General features: G+C 37.2%; 1 protein-coding gene across 4 annotated transcripts in view; it reads right to left on the bottom strand.

The window, feature by feature from the left end:
• Positions 1-15,023: 15,023 nt before the first annotated feature.
• The window catches only part of HEPACAM2 (HEPACAM family member 2), a 44,457-nt gene continuing 37,674 nt past the window's right edge, over positions 15,024-21,806 (bottom strand). For 2 of the 4 annotated variants that reach the window (XM_020289824.2, XM_012779645.2), the window contains exons 9-10: positions 18,494-18,603; positions 15,024-15,769 (exon numbers count right to left, since the gene is read on the bottom strand). In XM_020289824.2, coding sequence (XP_020145413.2) covers positions 15,766-15,769; positions 18,494-18,603 — 114 coding nt within the window. In that variant the 3' untranslated portion in view covers positions 15,024-15,765. Of the gene's footprint in view, positions 15,770-18,489; positions 18,604-21,806 lie in introns of those variants that run through there. The other 2 variants (XM_012779649.3, XM_012779646.2) reach the window with 2 other exon arrangements.

Here is a 21,806-nt window from a genome sequence, read left to right as displayed (position 1 = left end):
ATCAAACCCCTTCCACCCTGGGCTAATTTATCCTTATTGGAATTTATACCCATTCTGAATATATGTCTGTCTTCCCTGCCTTGAGTACCTCTAGACCACATACCATCTGAGCCATTACAAAATGTTTTGTTTACTGACATGGGATTCCACAGAAAAACGTATCAGATCCATTTGAAGGCAAAGGACGATTTATTATCCTAGAAGGATTGAGAAGTCTAGGCTAATCAATATGTTAGCTTTGTGATCTTGGCCAAGTCATTTAACCTCTGTTTTTCTCAGTTTCTCCATCCATTCAGATCGAGATGACAGGGGTCCTATTAAGAGTACAAGAGACAAGGCGATGTGTAAAGAAGTCCTTCAGAAAACAACAGATGTAAGGTTAGGAATGAATTCTGTATGTGGAGCTGTGGTTTGCAGGAGTAGCTTGTGATGAATGAGGTGTTACATGTTATTGGATTTCCCATCTGGTAAGGTAGGGGAAATATGCTTGCAACAACTCCTATAACCCCAAGACCTGGAGTTTCTTTTTCCAGTGTTTTGGAGCAGATTACAGCTGAAGGAAGCTTTTTACTTTCATTTACTTTAATTTCTCAGGTAACATCGTTCCAAGTTGGTGTGTGCCCCTTTTGTTTTCCCTGAGCATTTGGACTCTGTCCAGTTTCCAGTAAAAGAACTATCTTGGAGGCTGTTTCACTTTCTATTATAAATACAAACTGTCCCAAGAAATCAAAGCATTTTGGAGCTTGAAATTGATTGGCGAAGTCAGGATCTAGTGATAATCAGTGTTCACAGTTGAAGCTCTACCTCATTCAAGGTGCACAGCAGAGTGGAACTTCTAGGGGATCTGACCCACGCCTTCCAAAGGACAGAGTCTGTGAGCACCAGAGGCTCTGAGGACCACACCCCTCAGTTCCTCAGCTCTTTAAATATTCATACATTGCTGCTGCACTCCTCCTGAGTTATCCTTGAACATGTTGAGCAGAAAAGTGCTTGGTTAGGCATGTATTCAACTTTTTATTTCCTGTGGGCTTCTGTGCATATTTTATTTATATGACAGAGAACAGATACACAGAAACAGATAACTAGAAAAATAAAATGATCTGTTTTCTTTTTCTTCATACATCATCCCAGCTAAATCATGATCTGTGGAGAAAAGAAGATCCATTGTCACCATTGTCCCTGGGACATATGTTGGGGATGGTGGTTATTAGGACCCAGAAATCAAAAGGTGCAAGTTACTTTATCTTCAATAATCAAAGATAGAAGCTCCTGTTGGCCTTCATTGTAAGCAGGTTTTTAAAGTCAAAAAGAGGAGCAAAGAGTGCACTGATACAAAGTTGTTTGTCAGGAATTCTCATTGGTTTACGGAAATAACATTGATTACTGATTGGCTATTCTTTGTATCACAAATTCCAGAGACATAAAAATAATGAGCGAGAGTCACATTGTGCAACTTGTGCAATATTTTAGGTAATATATCAGGAAGTTGCAGGGAAGAAAAGAAAGAACAAAATGCCTTTAAACAATTGCCACTGGGCATGGGCTGTGTGTGTGTGTGTGTGTGTGTGTGTGTGACTGAAGTCTCATATTCCTGTGTTTCTGGGCTTGATAGATTTTGCATACTTTACATTCCTCAGACTGCTCTGAGCTATCTTTCTTTCTGAAACAAATTGCTGGGGCTGATTGGGAACTCCTGAGAATGGGAAACAGTTTTAGGAAGACCCCTATACTTTCATAGGTTTTACCTCCAGGTAATCCATGGTGAAGAACCAAAACAATTCTGGCTCGTGGCTCTGGCAGGGGGAGGAAAAAGGTAACCATTTTGAAATACAGGCAAAACACTCACCTTAACAAAAGACCTACTCCCTAGGAAAAACACTTTATCAGAGCCTTACCCCATATCTGGGAAGAGCATTTACCCAAATTTAGCACCACTGTTAGCCTTTCTGTCTTACCTAAGGAAGGGAGGCTAAGAAACAGTTGTGAAGGTCACACAGCACAGGGACACAGATCCACTAAAAGAGTGGGATTTAATCACAGGATTATAGGATGCTTCCCCTCCCCCATTCCTCAGCACCATATCAGCAGGGCTCCAGTATAATCATAGTGGATTATAGCTAAAAGAACTTCAAGATACAGGGTCTATTTAAGGAGGATGCAAAAAGAAGAATGCTAGAGCAGTCTAAAGCCTCCAAAAACTACAGCTCATGTATTCCCAGGGCCCAGTAAATTAGACCTGCTGTAACAAAGTGCCACAAATTGTGTGGCTTAAACTACAGAAATTGTTGTCTCTCAGCTCTGGATGCTAGAAATCTGAAGTTAAGGTGTCATCAAGATCCGTCCATCTGTAAAGGAGACTCTGTTCCATGTATGTCTCTCACCTAGCTTCTAGTAGCCTAAGGTGTTCCTTGACTTATACATAATGTTCTCTTTGTATTTTCATATAATCTTTCCTTTATGTGTTTCTCTCTGCTCACATAGTGTTCTTTTTATAAGGACACCAGTCATATTAGATTAGTGGCCCCCACTATGACAGCATGAACTCAATTTAACTTGACTAATTAAATCTAATGACCCTATTTCCATAAAAGATAACATTATTAGGTAGTGGGGGTTAGTATTCAAAATATGAATTTGGAAGGGGGGATACATAATTCAAGCCATAGTGCAGACTAACAAAGAAAAAGACAAATTAATAATTTCAGAAATGAAAGAGAGGTCATCATTACTGGTTCTATTGATATGAAAAAGATAATAAAAAAATGCCATGAACAACTCTATATCACAAATTTGGAATCTTAGATGAAATGGTCCAATTTCTTAAAAGACATATACTACCAAAACTCATGTAAGTAAAAACAATCTGAATAGGCCTATGTCTATTAAAGATATCAAATCAACAATTAATAACCTCCCCAAAAGAAAGCACCAGGCCCAGATGGTTTCACTAGTAAATTCTACCAAACATTTAAAGAAGAAATTATATTGATTACATACAATCTGCTCCTGAAAATAGAAACTGAACACATGCCTAACATCTTATGAGGTCAGTTTTACCCTAATACCCAAATCAGACAAAAACATAATAAAAAAGGAAAAATACAGACCAGTATCTCTCATGTATTGAGAAATCCTCAACAAGGTATTAGCAAATCAAATACGACAATGTTTACAAAGAATTTTATCACAACCAGGTGGGATTTATTCCAAGTATGGAAAGCTGTTTCAGTATTTGAAAATTAATTATTGCAATCCAGCACATCAACAGGCTAAAGAATAAAAATCACATAATCCTTTCAATTGATACAATAAAAGCTTTTGGGAAAATCCTATACCCATTCATAATAAAAATTCTCAGCAAACTAGGAGCAGAGAAGAAATCTCTCTGCTTAATGAAGAACATCTGCAAAAAACTACAGCTAACATCATACTTAATGGCAAGAAAATGGATGCTTTCTCCCTAAGATCAGGAACAAGGCAAAGATGTCCTCTCTTACCACTCCTACTCAACATTGTAATGAAAGTTCTAGCTAGTGCATTTAGACAAGAAAGTGGGTAAATGTTATTCAGATGGGGAAAGAAGAAGCAAAACTGTTAAGACTATTACAGCTAATAATGGCAAACTTGATCAATATGATGGTGGAGATGGAGAGAAGATGGATTGAAGAGGTAGGAATTGACATGAACAGAGCTTGGGGATGGATTAAATGTGTGTGGTGAAGGAGAGAGTGAGGCATTGAGGATGACTTTTAGGATTTAGTTTGCATAACTAGATGGGGGGGCTATTTATAGAACTGAAAGTGAGCACTAAAAGGGAATAAATTTGGAAGAAAAGATCAAAAAGATCATGAGTTAGGTTTGGTCAAATAGAGATTTAGATAATTTAGAGAAGTGAGGTCAGTAGGCCATTTTATGTGTGTGTGTGTGTGTGTGTGTGTGTGTGTGTGTGTGTGTGTGTGTATGTGTGTGTGTGTGTGTATTCCTGGAATTCAGAGGAAAACACTAGGATAGAAATTAGAGTTTGCGAACTATTTGCATGTAGGTGGTACATGCACCTACATGCAAATCGAAACCATAGCTATGAAGAAACTGCCTAGGAAGAGATTATAGAAGGAAAAGAGGGTCAAAGACTGATCCATGACATTTAATGGCCAAGAAGGGGAGAATGAGCAACAAAAGAAATGGAGGTATAGCTGGAGAAGAGAAGAAACCCAACAGAGGTGAGTCTTTGGGAAGGAGGCATTTGTCAAGAGTGTTGATGACTGCTGAGACACTACAATGAATACAAAAAAAAAAAAGAAATCCATGGATTTAGCAGCAGGGAGGTCATTAGTGACTTTACAGAGAGCTGTTTTATGGAGTGATGGGGTCATATGGCAGACTGGAGTGGGTTTAGGATTGAGCAGGTGTGAAAAAGTGATAGCAAATGTAGAAAATTAAGAATATTGCCTGTGAGGTGAGTGATAGAAATAGAACTGTAGTTTGTTAGAAGTGAGGAGGCGGAGGACATGGATTTGAGCAAGAAATTCTTTTTATTTTTCATTTTAAATAACACTCACTTTATGTTTTAAAGCTAGTGGAAAATGTCCAATTGAGATGAGAGTTTGAATACACAGGAAGAAAAGGTATAATGAATGGGATGAAGTTCTTGAGTAGGTGACAGGGGGTAGAATCCAGAGCAGAGGTGGAGAGATTAGTCCTCTCTGTGGTAATTAGAGATGCAGACTGGATGGAAACACAAGCAGGATGCTTTATTTTAGAAAGATGAAGGAGTTTCCATCTGGCGACTTCTGTTTTCTTCACAAAAGGATTTTTATATCATTTATTTTGACTAGTGTATATACAAAATTCAACAGTTTCTTCCAGTATATTTGTAAATTCTATTTGCTAGGCACATAGCTGTTTAGTTTCATGGGTTATGAATTATATTATTTTTGGTGAGCTATTGCATGCTATAGAATTATATCTCTTTAGGTTTTTGACAGTTTGTAAAAGACTTTAAATCTTTCTATAAGGAGAAAAATTGTAGAGATTGCAACTAAAGGTTGTTCTTTCTTTTGACACATTTTTAAAAAATGACTGCTTCATATTCCCTCATATAGATGTGTTATAATCATTTGTATATTGTTTAAAATCCTTTTAAATAATACTGTAATAAATATTCTTATCTCCTTGTGCTTCATCATTTCCTAGACAGAGAATTACTGGGTTAGAAATTCCAAATATTTTAAACTCTTATAATACATATTGCCAAATTGCCTTCCAGAAAGATATCCAGTTCATTTAGTCAAACCCAAAAGGCAAAATATAATTGAGATATAAAGATGCTAATTTTAAATTAGGAGAATTCACAGTATCTAGAATTTATGTTTTCAACTAATATTTTCTAAGTTGGGACCATAGGTGGCACTAAAGGATTAGGGAATGTAATCACTTTTGGCCGGCTAGGTTGGAAGGGAACTTGAGTGGACATCTCAGCCACTCTCTTTCAGAACAGATAAACTATAAACTATTCTAGAAAAATAATTCTTTCTGTTTTTAGTATTGTCTATAAATCAATCACCTTGATCACCCATTCTAATCTTATACTTGTAGTCTTAATGGTCATTCATACTTGAGGTTCTGTAACAATATGAGCCTATTTGAATTTATCTGTCCTCTAGGCTGCGGCATATACTTTACAATGCCATTTGTAAACTATTCCTTTCAATACTAATTGCCTTGCATAAAACCTTGTCACCTTTCATTGTTCTGCTTCTCTAACCTTCTTTTGTCCAAAAAGAAAACATATAGGTCATGAGTTGGAAAAGGAGAGAACTCTTTCATGATCTGATCGTAAATAAAGTTTAGCACTGTAACACTCAGAATATGAGTTTATGTGACATATAAGTTACTAATAGATTAGCTCAGTTGTATGATAATTTTCTAGGTTTGCAGTGTGAAAATCATATTTTAAAACAAATGTATAAATGCCAAACTGCTATGTCTTGGTAGAGATACTTTTGAATGTCACCACTGTTTACTATTTATACTATCAGTGGAAGTTGCTTTGATCACTTGTTACCCAACACTTTTAGATTTCAATAGTCCAAGACTGAGAAGCAAAAAGTCTGCTATTCTGAAAAGACCAAATGGAGCCTTCTGGTATAGATGAAATTTACATTAAATACTGCTGGCCTTGACTTAGCTTGAAATGAAAATCTAGGAGTTGGCTTTCCCTCCACAACCTCATTCAGCCTTGAGAGTAAAAATGTTTTCAGTCATCCTCTATTTATGGTTTGGAGACAGGAAGGGGAGGGAAGCAGTGGGAGCATTCATGTCGGTGACTTTTCAAAGATAGATCATGAAATACTGATCCTTACTACTTGCCCCTCTCAATTAAAATGCATTAGCTAAAGAGAATGTGAGAATTGAATCTACCCATTAAAACTGGTTTATAATAGTTTGAACGAGTACCCACGGTGTCGGAGATCTTTCAAAGCCAAATTGAATAAACACTGCTCCCTCCCAAAGCCCCCTCCTTGATCTGGGCCTTCTTGTTTCTACATAAATAAAGGTCTCACTGACAACGTTCTGGGAGCAGCTAGGTATCAGAGATAGGAATTGAAATTCTGGGTACTCAGTTCTAGAAATGTAAAGAACACCACTTCATCTTCCTCTCTCTGCACATAAAGAAGTTTGTAGTATGCTTTACTGCAATGGAAACATTGCCTGAACATTATGTAAATATGTATAAAGATGTTCCTTTAATAAGTAAATAAATGCATATATGTGTATACCTTACAAATGTATTGTGAGAGACATACTTCTTTTGATTCTAGTTTGTTAGTTCTGAAAAAAAAAAGGTCTACATTGTTTTTCTAGCTTTCCTATGTAAAACAGAAACCTCCTGAACACTGAGCAAATTGAGTAGCTGATGTTCTGCAGCTGTATAACTCCAGACAGCTTGTAGGCTTTAGCTGGGAATTTTGTAAGCAAATACTCAGCTTCATGAGGACTCCAATATGATTCCACAAAGCAGTGCTTGCTGGATATATCTGGGAGTTGAGAGTGACACAGACATTTACTTAGTTGATGGCATTGGAGGGGTTACCCACATTCTCTGAATTTCAGTTTCTTCATCTATAAAGGAGGGATAATGTATCATACAGTTATTCTGAGGGTTAAGGGGACAATATATTTTAAGTACCTGGCAGAGTTTCACCTACATTGCACACCAAATTTCAACAATAAATTAATTAAGTGAATCCATGAAAAGCCTCTGCCTCAGGTTAGTCTTTTGTTTTCCAATTCAGTGTGTTACAATTTAATTCAATTTCAATTCAACGACATAGAATTTAGCCATAAGAAGCAAGATCCCCAAATACTTTATATCTTTCACTAACCCTTCCCACTAACCTGGCAGTTGCTATGGTAACCAATAGCCCAGTCCTGTCTTAGTAATGGAGGCTCCTTCATTTGAGGCTTCACTCTCTTCTTCCTTCTACAGTCCAGCAGGAGAAATGGCCACACCATTAAAGCCAAATAGCTACACATTTCAATGAAGAAAGAAAATTCTGGGTTCCAGTGATAGAATTTTGTTTTAAATATCTATGGTCAATCTCTGAATTTTGATGCCCTTCTACCTCGACCACAGTTCCTCTTAGGTGGACAGACCACACTGTTCATATTCCTCTATTTCAGGAGCACTGGGTCATGCCCAGAGCCACCACCTAACACAAAAGCCACCTGTTTCCGTACTCAGATTTTCACCTTTCAGCGATACAGTTTAGGGGCAAGGAGAAAGGAAATTAAAGGCAGGAGGATATGGAATACAACAAGCAGAAATAAAATCAGAAAAAAAAAGAAGGAAAACCAGGAGAAAGGGACAAGAAAAACTGAGAAAAAGAAAAAATAAAAAGAAGGTAAATGAAGGGGAACAAAAAAGTGGTATACATACATGAGTAATTCATCGCAGATGTTGCACAAATGAATTTCAATCAAGATGTGTGATTTAGAATGCTAAGTTCTCCTTATGTAAATTTTTTGCATTTTATTTTATTATTGTAAAAATATATATGAAGCAATGCAAATTTCTGTAAAGTAAAAAGAAAAAATTTAAACCTCTCCACCCGCTATTTTTTCTTCTTCCCAATTGTTGCTACTAAATATTTTCTGTGTATATAGAAATAAAATTTTTTATCCACATACAAAATCATACCAAAAAAACTCACCTGTGACATAGTGTTTTTCAACTAATAATATGTGCAGAACTTTCTCCATGTTTATTATATTTACATTTAGATTTATGTCTTTCTTTTTAATGGCTGCAGAGTGTCCTATTAGTTTTACTAATATTTAACTCATTCCCTGTTGATAGGTGTTGAGGCTGGTTTCTTGTTTCCTTCCTTTAAACAGATAATTTGAAAAAGAGACAACTCAACATTACTACTGAAAAAATTATGAACATTTTGCTTACCTAATGGGTATTTGGCAACTATTACACTGTGCATAATTACTTGCTAGTGCATATGTTAAAAATGACAAAGGTATAGGTGAGGTGCCATGCTGAGTTCTGAAATGAGAAAACAAACTTTCTTTTGTACCTGGTTCCTGGTTCACTTATTTAGGCAAAGACAACAGCTTGGTTAAAAGTTTTGAACTTTACAGTGTCCGTCTGCTAAGAATATTTAGATATTCATAGTAAATTAATAAAAGCATAGGCCACGGAACTTAAAGGAATCCTAGAGCTTATTTAGTGCTAGCCTCTCATAGTACAGAGTAGACAACCAGGACTGGCCACAGAAAACAGTGTTTGGTTTTATATCAATACTATGTACACATTACCATTTTGCTAATACCATCTCTAGGTTTGTAACCTCGTAACTAAATGATGCTTCATTTATTTGGGATTATTTTATCTTTTGTCTAGAAGGGGAAAGTAGATGTGTGACCAGGGCTCCAGCAGAGTCTTGTAGGCCATGCTATGGGGCCACGTAACAGTCTTGGACACCTTGGGGAAGGCTGCACAGCAGAGATGACAATAGCACTGATAGTCTTCAAGAGTAAACAGGGTTGGGCAAAGAGGCAAATGATAACTTTCCATGTATGGTTGTGACATAATTTTTTGTTTAAACTGGGAGACTTTGAGGAGTAGAAGGTTTGAAATGGCTTTAAGTGTGTGTGTTGGAACGGTGGAGAGATGATGGGCAATTTCCTCCATGGTATGGGAAACTAGGTCAAGGTCAGAAGTTGTCTGATGGATATGGAATCAAGTACACATATTTGTCTATTAGCATCCGATTATGATTTCCTGGCAGGTCAGCTTCAATACTAAGGGATCATTTGAAACTAAGAATCAGGATTTGCAGTTGGTAGATTTCTTAATATGCAAAATTATAAAGTTAAAAATTTAATTTCATGTCATTATATATTAAACATATGTTAAGTAGACTAATAAAATTCCACTAAAATTGAACTATCTGAGAAAACAATTTTGGGTGGTCATTGTAAACACAGAAACCTTCTTGATCAGGAACCAGAATATTTAAGGCCATCCTTTTTTTAAAAAAAAATATTTAGGGATACACAATGATGAAATTCCTACTCATTTTCTCTTTCTTGCTCTCTCCTTTTTTTTTAAGATGTGTCGAGATTATCCTTAAAATTTCTTTCCAAGTTCTCTTGTTTCTCCCTTAACTACTATTTCTTAATTTTCCCTGGTTTCTCTTTAATTTCCCAAATTTGGTGTTTCAAAGGATGTTTCTCTCTTTATTTGCTTTCCACCTCATCTGGCATCAATTTCCACCTGTTCCTCGTTGCCATAAAACCTCAAATTTATTTATATAGCCACTGTTTTTCTACCCAGCCAAGTGCTTCTGGGAATGTTGACTTTATCTCCATTTTCAGTGAAGTAAATTCTGAATATTGTTTAGATCAATAAGCCTAGCTCTCTTTCCAGTAATTCCCTTAGGGAAGGACATTTAACTAGCATGGCCAAAGAAACTGAATTGTAGTGGAGGCTTCTGGGAATAGTTTCCTTACACCGAAGAAAATAATATAGGAAAAGGTGGCTTTTTTCATCTTCTGGATGTTGTGGCATCTCTATGTAATGTTTGGTATTGCTGCAGCCATCCTATAACCACGAAGCAGAGAGTAAAGAGATGGGAAAAAACGTGGGTTCTTGATTATGTTGTTGAGTCATTACATTAACAAATTCTGGAGTCCACCTGGCCTTTGAACTTCCTGCCATTTGAGATAATAAATAAATCTTTAAGTCTACTTTAATCAGACATTTTTGTTGCTGTTATTCCCTGTCTAAGCATTGTAAGTGATACATGATTCAAATTTATTTCTTAAACCTAGATCTCTCCTTGAAGTTCTCATCTTAAATATACCACTACCTATCAGGCATTTCTATTTGGAATCCTAAACTAATCCTGACCCTATCTAGTCCTGAACTCATCATTTCCCCCTCTCTAAACCTGCTATTCTACATGCATTTCCCATCTTATGCGATGGCATCACCAAGCAGTAAAGACAGAAGCATAGGCACCATTCGTGGCCCTCCCCTGTGTTTTGCCTTGCATATCCAATTACTGAGTCCTTACGAGTTTTGCCTTTAAAACATATATTTTGACTGCCACCCTAAAGCCCATCCAGAGTTTCATCCTCACCATGATAATAGTAATATCCCCCTCAATTATTTATCTAGTCTCAGCCTTATCCCCTAAAATCCATTTCTACATTGCTGTAGGGTGATCTATCCAAAACAGAAATCTGATGTGAATATTTACCTGCTTGGATGTCTCATCATTTGGAGAATAAATCTAGCTCTTTGACTGGATGCTCAGGTTCACGAATGATCTGACCCTTATTTATGTACTCTAATTCATTCATTTTATCATCAAACACTTATTGATTGCTGAGATTCGATAGGCACTGAGAGTATAGGCAGACACAGTTCCCTGCCTTCCCTGACTCTGGGAACTTTTAGTCTAGCAGGGAAGATAGACACTGAGCAAGTAATTACCCATGTGATGAGTATATGGGCAGGGGGTATAGTATGTGCTAGCTGTTTCTCTCACCAGTACTTGTGTTGGCCATTCCTTACCTTATTCTCGATCATTAATGTACTGCTTGCAGTTCTTCAAATAGACCAGCCTGTTTTCTGCCTCTATGTCTTTGCCCAAGCAGTTCTCTCTGCCTGAAATGCTTTCCTCACATTTCTTCACTTGGCTGACTGACTGCTTGCACTTTGGGTAAGTTCAGCTCAACTTCTTCTAAGAAGCCTTCTTTGAATCCCCTAGACTCAATCTGATGCCCTCATCTAAGCTTCCATAATATTCTCTGTGGGGTTTTCTTCATAGTAAGTATACCATGTTGTATTTAATATGTGCTAGTTATATTATTAAAACTCTTGTGTCTCTTTATTTGAGTAGACTGTAAGTTCTTAGAAGATAAAGACTGGGCCATGTTTGGTTCCTATCTATCTTCTGTCACATGAAATATAGTTAATAAAAGTTTATTAAACATAACGGAACTGAAATTTCTAACCAGAAGTATTTCCCAAGCACTGGACACGTTTTATCATTTTACTAAATAGTCCCTCCTGGATAATCCACATGTTCCTTGTTTTACATATCTACCTGTTGTAGTGCCCCTTGTATATTACAGATCTTACTTAATGTTACCTGCTGGAATGCACTTTTCTCTAAAGCTGATGAATTCCTCTTGACCACCAGAACCCTGCATGATGTAAGAAACCTTTTTGGATGCCGCCAAACCAAATTAGTCACTCCTTCCTCTGTGGTACCTCTGAATTTTTACACACTTCTACTGTTGCATTTAAAACACAGTATTATAATTATTTCTTTATATGCCTGGCCTGCAATATAATTACAGTAGTACGGTAAAGGCTTTGGTAGATGTCTAATGAGAACATAGGTGAGCAGCTGACCTGCTTGGAGGGTGTCACTGTTGGGCAAATCAAAGCAGGGCAGAGATTACATAGTCCAGCCTTTTCATGTTCTGACAGGGAAACCGAGGACCTGAAAGTCTGAGTCTCAGTTTCCCCATCTGTAAAATGTCTGGTGGCCTGTGATCTGTGAGTCATAAACTATCATTTATTTTATAAGTAATAAGGATAAAAATTTATAGATGCAATCACACTCTCATGACTCTCTACTTTCTCAAGGACAAAACATTTTGAGGGAGTCTTGGTGAACTGCAAGAAAAAATAGTTCCAAAAGTTACTAAGTACCCCTGACAGATAAACTCAAAGAAACTTAGTTATTGAAAACGTGGTAATTTATATGCCTCCTATTTATGGTGTCTTTATTACATACACAAAGGGCAGACAATCCAACTCTGTACAATTCAAGAAACATGTATTATCTGTGTTCTAACATGTACGTGCTGGGGTGGATGGATGAGGGACACTGACTGCCCCAGAGCTTCAGAAAGCCTCACATGGGATTCTGTAGGGGCTTTCACAGATTTGAAAACAAAACACAATCTCTCAGTTTATGCTCTATTGATGGCAAGCAATTGAGCTGGGAGCATATTCAGATGAGGAAGTTCTCAGATACAAACAAACAAATAAATAAACTGTTTTCTGGGGGCCCAGTAGCATTTGAAAATAAGAAGGTTCCCAAGGCAAGGCTCACAGGAGAAACACTACTGCACACTCCACTCCAGGAGGCCATGCCCAGAGACATCATGTGGCGCATTGGAATAGACCTTGGATTTGGGGCCAGTGGTGTAGCTCAAGGATCAGCCCTGCCACTTGTTGGTTTGGTGACTTTAGGAAAGTCATTTAACTTGGTCTGTAAGGTGGAAATACTGGTACTAACTCACAGGGTTCTCTTGTAAAGATCAAAGGAAGTCATGTGTGTGAAAGTTTAATATAAACTAAGCTTAACATGGTAATCACAATAAACGGCGTGTCTAGGAGAAGAGAAGAACAGAGAATAACATTGTGAAGCCCAAGTGTTGTGTCTGATTTTCATATCTATGAGAAAGAAACCTTTGCTTTCTTATTGCCTCATGAAATTAAAATGTGTGCATATATATAAATGCATACTTGAACATGAACTTTAGAGAAATATATAAGAATATCATAGGAATATACATGGTTATATATAGCAACGTAGAGGCAGAAAAAAAGAACTTTTTAAAAATAAATTAAATTTTTAATAAAATATAGTAAAATATCTACTATATACCAAGTGTTCTGTTATCACTTCATTTTTATTACCTAGACAAAACTTTATAAGGATCTAGTGGAACTGAAGGATCACGTGGACCTGGCTCTCAGAGTGTACGTGTGCAGTTTAATTGAAACTGCCTTATTAACATGGAAGTACAAATGTCAGAAAACTAAGAAAAACTGTGTTTTATTCATAAGTATTTTCATTTTTTGCTTAAAAGTCTTTCAGTAGAATATACCCTTTAAAAATAATGAGCACCAGGAATGTGATTCCATTTGAAGTTAGAAGTGGTAATATAAAGTCAAAAACTAACACTAGCTAAGATTATGTTTAGTAATGAGGAAAGAACTTTGGGCTGTTTTTTAAAGATTAATTTGTTAATTAGGTGAACATCTGGGTTTTGGTTCATCACTTCCCTTGGAAACCTTGATTAATTTATGAGACTTTCATCCTCATTTACTAAAAAAGCAGTGAGTCATCGGTGTTACACACCAATGACAGCGAAAGTTAATTGGATTCTAGATCCTTTCACATTTCTCCCTTCAGCAATTCCTTGCTGCTTTGAGTGGAACCAGGCACTAAGGGAGTCCGTGTATTTTTGTGTGTGCAAGATAGATACAGAAGTGAGAGGAATTACAAGGTAATTGAAAAGTTGGTTTGAAAAAATAAGAATATGTATTTGTATTTCCTTTGGTTTGTGGTGAGACACTCTGGAGGTATACACAAAACAGCCAAACCAAAACCCCAAAGTAATAAACACAGTTATCTTCATGCATACTTCTCATAGGGGTTTGATTTGTGAATCATGTGAATATAGAAAAATCTTTTCAGGAAAGGGCTGTTGAAGATTGTGGGTTAAAGTGTTTCAGGGTTTGGGTTTAGGAAGGGGAACACAGATGCAGCTATAGTTCATGTAATTAGAGTCTGCCTTCTACGTCAGAGATGCGTCACCAAGGAGTACAGCCCTGGGAAGGAGGGGACACCAGACTGGGAAAGGAGGGGAGAAGGGTGGATGAGAGACTGCAAAAACTGACCTGCTCTCCCCCGGCCTGGCAGTGGGATTGCAACCTTTCTTTGGCTCTATTGCTTACATACTGCATTCATCTTAGAAGCCCCTCCTTAGATATACACCCTTGTGTGCTGCCCGATCTCAGTACTATAAAACTCACAGATAAAAGAGAATTTATCCCACTGGTTATTGATCTTATTTCTGCTTTCACTTCACTTCTCATTGTTCCTTCATCCTGTTTTCCTTATCAACTCTATGTTATCTTGTTATATTAAGCATTTATATGCTACCATAAATCCTTTTTGGAATTGGAAGGAGTATGAATAAATATATACATACTACTCTAGGGAAATGCTAACAGGCTATTTCTGAGAAGTAAGATTACAAATGGTTTTAATTGTCTTATGGAGAGTCTTCTACATTTCCAAATACTCGCATATTTTTACAATGGGCATGAATTCCTTTTCTAATAGATAAAGTAGGGCTTTTTTATTTTTAACTAAATGCAAAAGAAAATATTTGTGTTAGAACTGATTGACTTTTCCAACAGAAAAACATATAAGGGTAGTAGAGAGAGAAGACCAGACAGGAGCTGTGGGACTTAATTTTCTTTTCACCATTTGCTTTTATGACAATATGGGCGGGATGGTGGTAAATACAAGTGGTTTGCTGGAAACATTTTTTAAAAATCCTATTTTTAAGATTTCTTTTCTTCTGTGTAAAATAATAGGCTATGAGAGAGAAAGATTCTTATTTTAAAAGTGCTGTATAATCTAGACTTTATTGCACATTGGGAAATAAGGATAAAAAATCCAATTCTATAATCTGACTTTTGTGTAATATTTTTACTCTACAAGACAAAGAATCAAGGCCACATAAAAGCAAAGACAGAATAATTTATTTGAATCCTTCTTTCCTTGAACAAAAATAAGGATAAGACTTTAATAAGTCATTTCCTCAAGTGTTTTACAAGTCTTCTCACAAACACCATTGGTAATTGACAAACAAGGAGGGAAGACACAGTTCTTGCTTTGGGACAACGATCCTTATTATTAATATTCTGTGGTACAAATAACAAGATAGAAATTTGGGAATAAAATAAAAATAAGTTTAGCAATCTTAACAGTCATGAGAATTTAGTAAAACAAAGCCTGCTGAAAAATTTACAGATGTAAAGTTTCCATATTTGTAGGTGAGATAGGATAGTGTCAATGTTGATGAAAGTGAGAGCATAGATTAGAACTAATTGGGCCTTTAGAGAAATTTGATATAAAAAGAGTGACTGGAAAGCCCTGTCCTTTTCTTTCTCCCAGTCAGCGTGATAAAGACTGTCCACCAAGGAATATTTTCATACCATTTTCCTCGTTGCACAAGACGCCATGTTTATGCTGGAAAGCCTGCAGTCAAACTTTCATAAATGCTTCTATCTTGCATTTAAAGACTAATGAGTAAGAGGTATTGAGCTTGATTTCTTCACTGATTCCAGATGAATAGACATATCCACTGTTTTTCCTCAAAATGTTCCTTCATTATTTCACTCCAATGTACTGCTTTGCCCATAAAAGCTCACCTGGTGAAGAGATGTATAAGACATGTAAACTGCTCTATAGATTTTCATGTCTACAGGTAAAAATTACTTTAAATTCTTTTATTCCTTTCCAGAGCTGCAAGTAATATGAATGTTTTGAGCTAGCTCAATAAAATTACATTTTTCAAACAATAAATATAAAGAGTAAGCAATCATTAAATTTTCTAGATACTTTCCTTTTGAAATGAAATGTATACTTACCTGAATTTCCTGTTTTCAAGATATTAATGATCAGCTTTGAGTTCAAAACAAACCTCACCAAGAGTAATGAGGTTGACAGCATGGAAATACGTGCAGCCATAAGTTCAATAAATAAATGGGCACAGTCTGAACACAGACTGATTTACCAATTTGTTAAACACCAGTCCAATTAGGTAATAGCACAAGTAGTCAAGAAAATAACACTCTATGAATAATCTAGAAACCAAATAATAAAATTGGCTGTCTTTCCTACCTTGAAGTAATTGTCAAATAAAGGTAAAAGGAACCATTAGGATTCTTTCTTTCCCTAGAACTGGCATATTCACATTGAAAATGGAAGATGGGGAAGATTCCCTAACTACCTGTAATACTGCATTATTCATGCAATTGTCTTCAAATTTAATAGGACCTAGAGAACAAAACCATAGGTAATCAGGGAAGAAAAATGACCTCTGCATCTATAGGCAGTATTGAGGAATATTTATTTCACCAAGAATCACTAATCTGTAGTTATAATAAAATAAGCAAACAGGCACCCATTAAACTCTGAAATCCTTAAAAGATTGACTCTTATTTAATCTCTCCACTGAGCACCTGGTAAATGTCCTAGAAATATTTGTGGATTGATTGTACATAAAATAAGTTGCAAAACAGTTTTTGGTGAAGAAAAAGAAAACATTCTACTTATTCATTTTTAAAATTTAGAATAGGAACACAAAAAAATCTGTATTCCATGAAATAATACTTTAAAAAATGTTGGCAAACAGAGAAGGAAAATTTTGAAGAGAGTATTAGAGAGAAGGGAGACAGTCTTACAGATAAAAGACAGGAAAAGTGAAAGGCAGACTCAGAAAAGGAAGAAATCAAAGCATGAAGGTAGAGGAAGCAAAAGCCACTGGAAGACAAAGACTCACAGTGAGAAACAAAACAAAACAAAAGACTCAGAAGATAGGGAAGAAGGAGGTGAGAGGAGAGGCAATGGGAGATGTGGATGTCACTCTGGTTGAGCGGGGAGCACGAGCTGGTGTCTTGGGGTGAATGCCTTTCAAAGGAGCTTGTCCTCAAAGGCAGTTTTAAACAGTCCTTTATAGTCTAGAAAAAGAGCATTTATACTTTATTTTCAACCCTGAAAAGTTATTTCTAAGATAAACTTTGTTTGTGTTCTAGTGTGAAAAATAGATATTTAAAACAAGGGATATACAGAAAAATAAATTTAAATTTTAATAAGATAACATTTTTAATTAGATTAAATTTTAGAAAGCATATATGATCTTAAAATTCTTTCTATGCCTTATATTTAATAAAGAAAAACTTTCCCTAATTTTCTATTACAGAAAGTAAAGAGGGTTAGGTACCATTTTAGAGAGTTTTTATTTTTAAACTATCATGAATTATATTATGTTCTACTAGATTAATAATATAATACTTTAAACCAATTTTCATTTTTTGTCGCTGTTCAAACCAGAAATTCCTAGCTCCTTTGGGGACTATTCCTAAGTTACCTGACTGCAGGTAAATTTTCTGTAATGGGGTTCTCCAAAGTGTTTTGCCACTTATTTAGCCCAAAAATGATGCATAGTCTTTCCAGGACTGGATGTCCTCCCTATAAGTAGATTTCCCATGCATTCGTTCACTCCTAGCTGTTATTTTTGGTATTTATCCAGAGGTGTGCATGACTACTTTGCTGGAACTGTTTCTTTTCCCAGGGGGGAAGTTTCTTTGTGTGGTTATTGATGTTCTTCTCAAAGTCAATAAATGACAAAGAAAGAAATGATGGAAGATGATTTGTGGCAGTTATGCCTGCAGGCAGCTAGAGCCTACAAAAAAAAAAGTTCATTTCATTGTTTTGAAAGACTGTAGGCTTAGTTTCTCCATGGCAGGGAAGAAAGGGAGACTTCTTAGAGGCTGCCTTGAGCTTATCTGGATAAGTAGTTTCCTAGCTTTGGCCTCAGCACAGGTTTTGTCTTCTCTGGGTGAGAAGCTAGTCCTCATTGTGGTCCTATTCACTTGAGAATAAACTGCTTTGAAGTGTAAGAGGTTGGGCATTTGATACTGACTGTGCTGTGGACCTTCTGTAGGCTTTTGTTTTTTTCCTGACCTTTTTTTAGTGACACATCATCACTGCTTTAAAACTATGATAGCCACTGGAAAATCACTAAGATAACCAAGATGGTTTGAGAATTGGGTTGAACATTCCTTTCATACCCAGATGTGGATTCCTTGGGGGAAACACTGTGAGAAGGAGAAAGGTGTGCAACAGAAAGTTGATTCTAGGGCTCTGCATCTAGTCCACTGGCCCACATATGTGGCCCCAAAATATATTTGTGTGTTTGCCTGTTTTATTTCTCAAAATTATTTTCAGGTAGGGAAGTGTGTTCAAATGTACAGAAGCTATAATTTCCTGTTTTATTATTTTTTTTCCTGAGCCTTTCAATGAATACTGGGAAAAGCAGAGGCTAAATGCTGAGCCTTCTACAGCACCGTCAACTGCAGACTCATACTTACTCTGGATGGTCTTGCTGTTGGGCGGGAATATGCTGAATGACTTCATAAATTGTACTGTGCAGATCTTGCCCTGATACACCATCAGAAGCTGGAACAGGTCTGCTTGGCATCTAGAAAATGTGGCACATTAAAAAAAAGATTAGCATAAGAGTAGTAAATAGTATTTCCTTTATGCTGCATATTTGAAAACAACTGCCTAGTGATGATTAGAGAGTTAGAATTGTTCATCATCCCTAGAACATTCATTTCATCATTGCCACAGTTTCCTGCACTTACCCTATGATAGTTTGTGCAGCAGCATAGTTACAAGGTCAGAAGAGGAATAGCTTGACAAAACTATCGTTTTTTTCCTTCATTTAAGAAGAAAGCTGGCAGTACTGTAATGGAAATATAATAGAAAGAAAAAAATAGCAAAAGAGGAGATATCAAGACAGCTTAGAATCAGAGAGCATATATTATTATCTTTTATATATCTCAATTACCCTTTTGAGACTATTTGCTAATTATGTGCATATGGGTGGCTTAAAGGAAAGAACCATGTATAGCCCAAATCCCTCATCATATTGAAGTGAGTAAAGACAGTACCAAGAAATATAAAACACACAAGGGGAGATGTTTTGGTTTGAATGTAGTAATGGGCTTTACAAACTAAAGGCTTGGATGAATGTGGAAAGAATAGTAGGGTATTTATGGCTGGTAAAAACCAAAATGTATTTTATTGAAACTGGTATTTATGTTTTATTAATGCCCATCTCTGATCTGATAGTTCATAACTCCTTCCTATAAGCACTGGCTTCCAATTTCTTAGCCAAAGTCTGGTTTTCCTCCTCCTCCCCAGAGCTTTCTGTTTTCATCACACTCCTGCCCACTTTCAGTCCTTCATATCACATTTACACAGCTCCACCTAGAGGACTCTTTGCCATGGATAAGTCTAAGGAGTTCTCTATCCCAATTTGACCTGCTAGGTTTGACTGGAACACCTGTTTTATGTTTTTCTAGAAATTGCCCATTTCCATTCCACCTGGTAACGCTCTTGTGGGCAGTCTGATTATATGTGATTTGTCCTATCATTTTTGTGTCGAGGTCCCCCAGCAGGGGTGGGGAACCTGAGGCCTCGGGGCCACATGTAGCCTTCTGGATCCTTGAGTGTGGCCTTTTGACTGAATCCAAATTTTACAGAACATATAAAGGGATTTGTTCTGTGAATTTTGAATTCTGTCGAGGGGCTGTGCGTGGGAATCTGGAGGGCCATGTGTGGCCTTGAGGCCACAGATTCACCACCCCATGGGAAAAGCAATCTATAGATGATCGCTAACTTATTCACCTAACCTAATATTAGAGCTGTGAAATAATAAGCTTGCTCATTTCATGCAATTGTCTTCTGTCCAGCTCCTGAAAGGGCTGGCTAAGTGGACAGTGAAATGTACAACGGGTAGAGAGAGGAGAAACCGTCCATTTGTACACATGTCACAAGCCAAAAGATTATTTTGATATTTAAAAACTCAAAAAATTAGTAATTTATTTAATTTCCCTTCTTAACTCCAATTTTGAGATCTTGGTTTTAGTGTTGCTTTTCTTTTTCTCCTCAAGGCCACTGCAGGGCTGCTCATCTTCCCACATAATTGCCATCCTGCCTTCTTCTGATGCAGATACTCCTCCTCGTGTCTCCATCCTCTTCCACCTCCTCCTCCCCCTTTTCCTCCTTAGGTTGTTGGTTTTGATTTCTCACTTCTTCCCCAAAGCTGCTGGCATGGCCAATTAAGAACCTCAGCAGATTCCTCAAGGGTGGAGTTGTCAGCTTTGAAGACAAGTGTGGCTCCAAATCAAGTTATTCTGTTGACAACAGAAATAAACAGGGTCTCTGGCATGTAATTAAACCACCCATTTCTCTGCTTCAAGTTCTTGAGGATTGTAGCATTTTGAGCCAAGTGAGGTCCTACCAACGAAACCTCAAAACTGAGTATTGATTAATCACAGGCTAAATTTAAAGTTTCTTACATAAATCTCACTCCTTTCCAGTGAATTCCTAGGAGCAAGAAGTGTGAGTTATTTTAAATAAAGAAACTCCTTACTTCAAAAATTCAATTATAAGTCTTCTTAGCTCTTCAGTTTCCTGCTCTCCCATTTGAAGCCACACCTTAGAGGGGTGCTTTTTGCCATCATGAGAAGCTGTTTGAAATAACTGATCCTCCATTTTTTTTCTTTGTGTCTGTTTGGTTGTGGAAGTGCATGGTGAGCCAATCCTCTCTGAAACCGAATAGGGCATCGCAAAGCCTTTGCAGGGCAGTTCTCCCCTCCATCTGTGACAATGCGGGCACTGCTGCTACCGGCTCACCCTAAGGGAGGGTGAAATCCAATCAATCCTTCTCCATTCCTCACATAGCATTTCTGAAATAAAGTCTGTGGACGGGAAACTTGCTGGGTGAAACTTACACATTGGTAGAATGCTCTGAACAAGTGAAGTAAGTAACAATTCTCTAACAGCAAATAGTTCTTTAACAATATGGAAATGAGAATGCCTGGAAGAAAGTAATCTGTTTATGGTGCTTTTGTTAAGTAGACTATCACAGGGGAATAAGGAAGCAGTGGAAAAATTGGTCCTATACAAATCTATAAGAGACCGGATGAGGAATGGGAGACGAGATGGGATGAGGAAGAGGAGCTGAGACCAGAAAAGGAGACGAGACTGGATGAAGAAGAGGAGACGAGACTGGAAGAGGAGATGAGGCTGGATGAGGAAGGAGAGACAAGACCAGAAAAAGAGACCAGACTGGAAGAAGAGACGAGACGGAACGAGGAAGAGGAGACCAGATCAGAGGAGGAAGAGAGTGCTAATTTCTTAATATGCAATGCCTCATTCAGACCTCATGAATCATCCTATAAGATAGGTATTGTTCTTTACCTTGTTTACAGATGAGGAAACTAAGGCTTAGAGAAGTTATATAATCTGCCCAAGGTAACACCTTAACTCTCGAAACTGAGAATCAAAACCAGGCCTGACTCTAGAGTCTCTGCTCTTAGCCATTGTGCAAGTCAGATACTGTCTTTCTGCCTATATGGTTGTTCTCACAGCTTCCTCCAAAGGTGTCCTCAGGCTGGCCCTGAGGCTGAGCCACAGCTGCTGTCCTGGTGATTTCCAACCCCAGATTTTATTTTTACTGTGGATGGGGTAGGGGACACAGCCCTGGGATGGAGAGCAGAAATTGGACTTCTTGTGCTGTTCTGTCTCTGGACACAAGAGGGTGAACTTTCAGCAGGCATCTCTTGCACTAGGCCTTGCTTGCCCTATTGATAACATGGGAAGAATAATACT

This window comes from Microcebus murinus, chromosome 9 (genome assembly GCF_040939455.1).
Source record: "Microcebus murinus isolate Inina chromosome 9, M.murinus_Inina_mat1.0, whole genome shotgun sequence".
NCBI classification, from domain to species: domain Eukaryota; kingdom Metazoa; phylum Chordata; class Mammalia; order Primates; family Cheirogaleidae; genus Microcebus; species Microcebus murinus.
The sequence above is the reverse complement of the archived record's forward strand: the minus strand, read 5'-3'. Positions and strand labels throughout refer to the sequence as shown.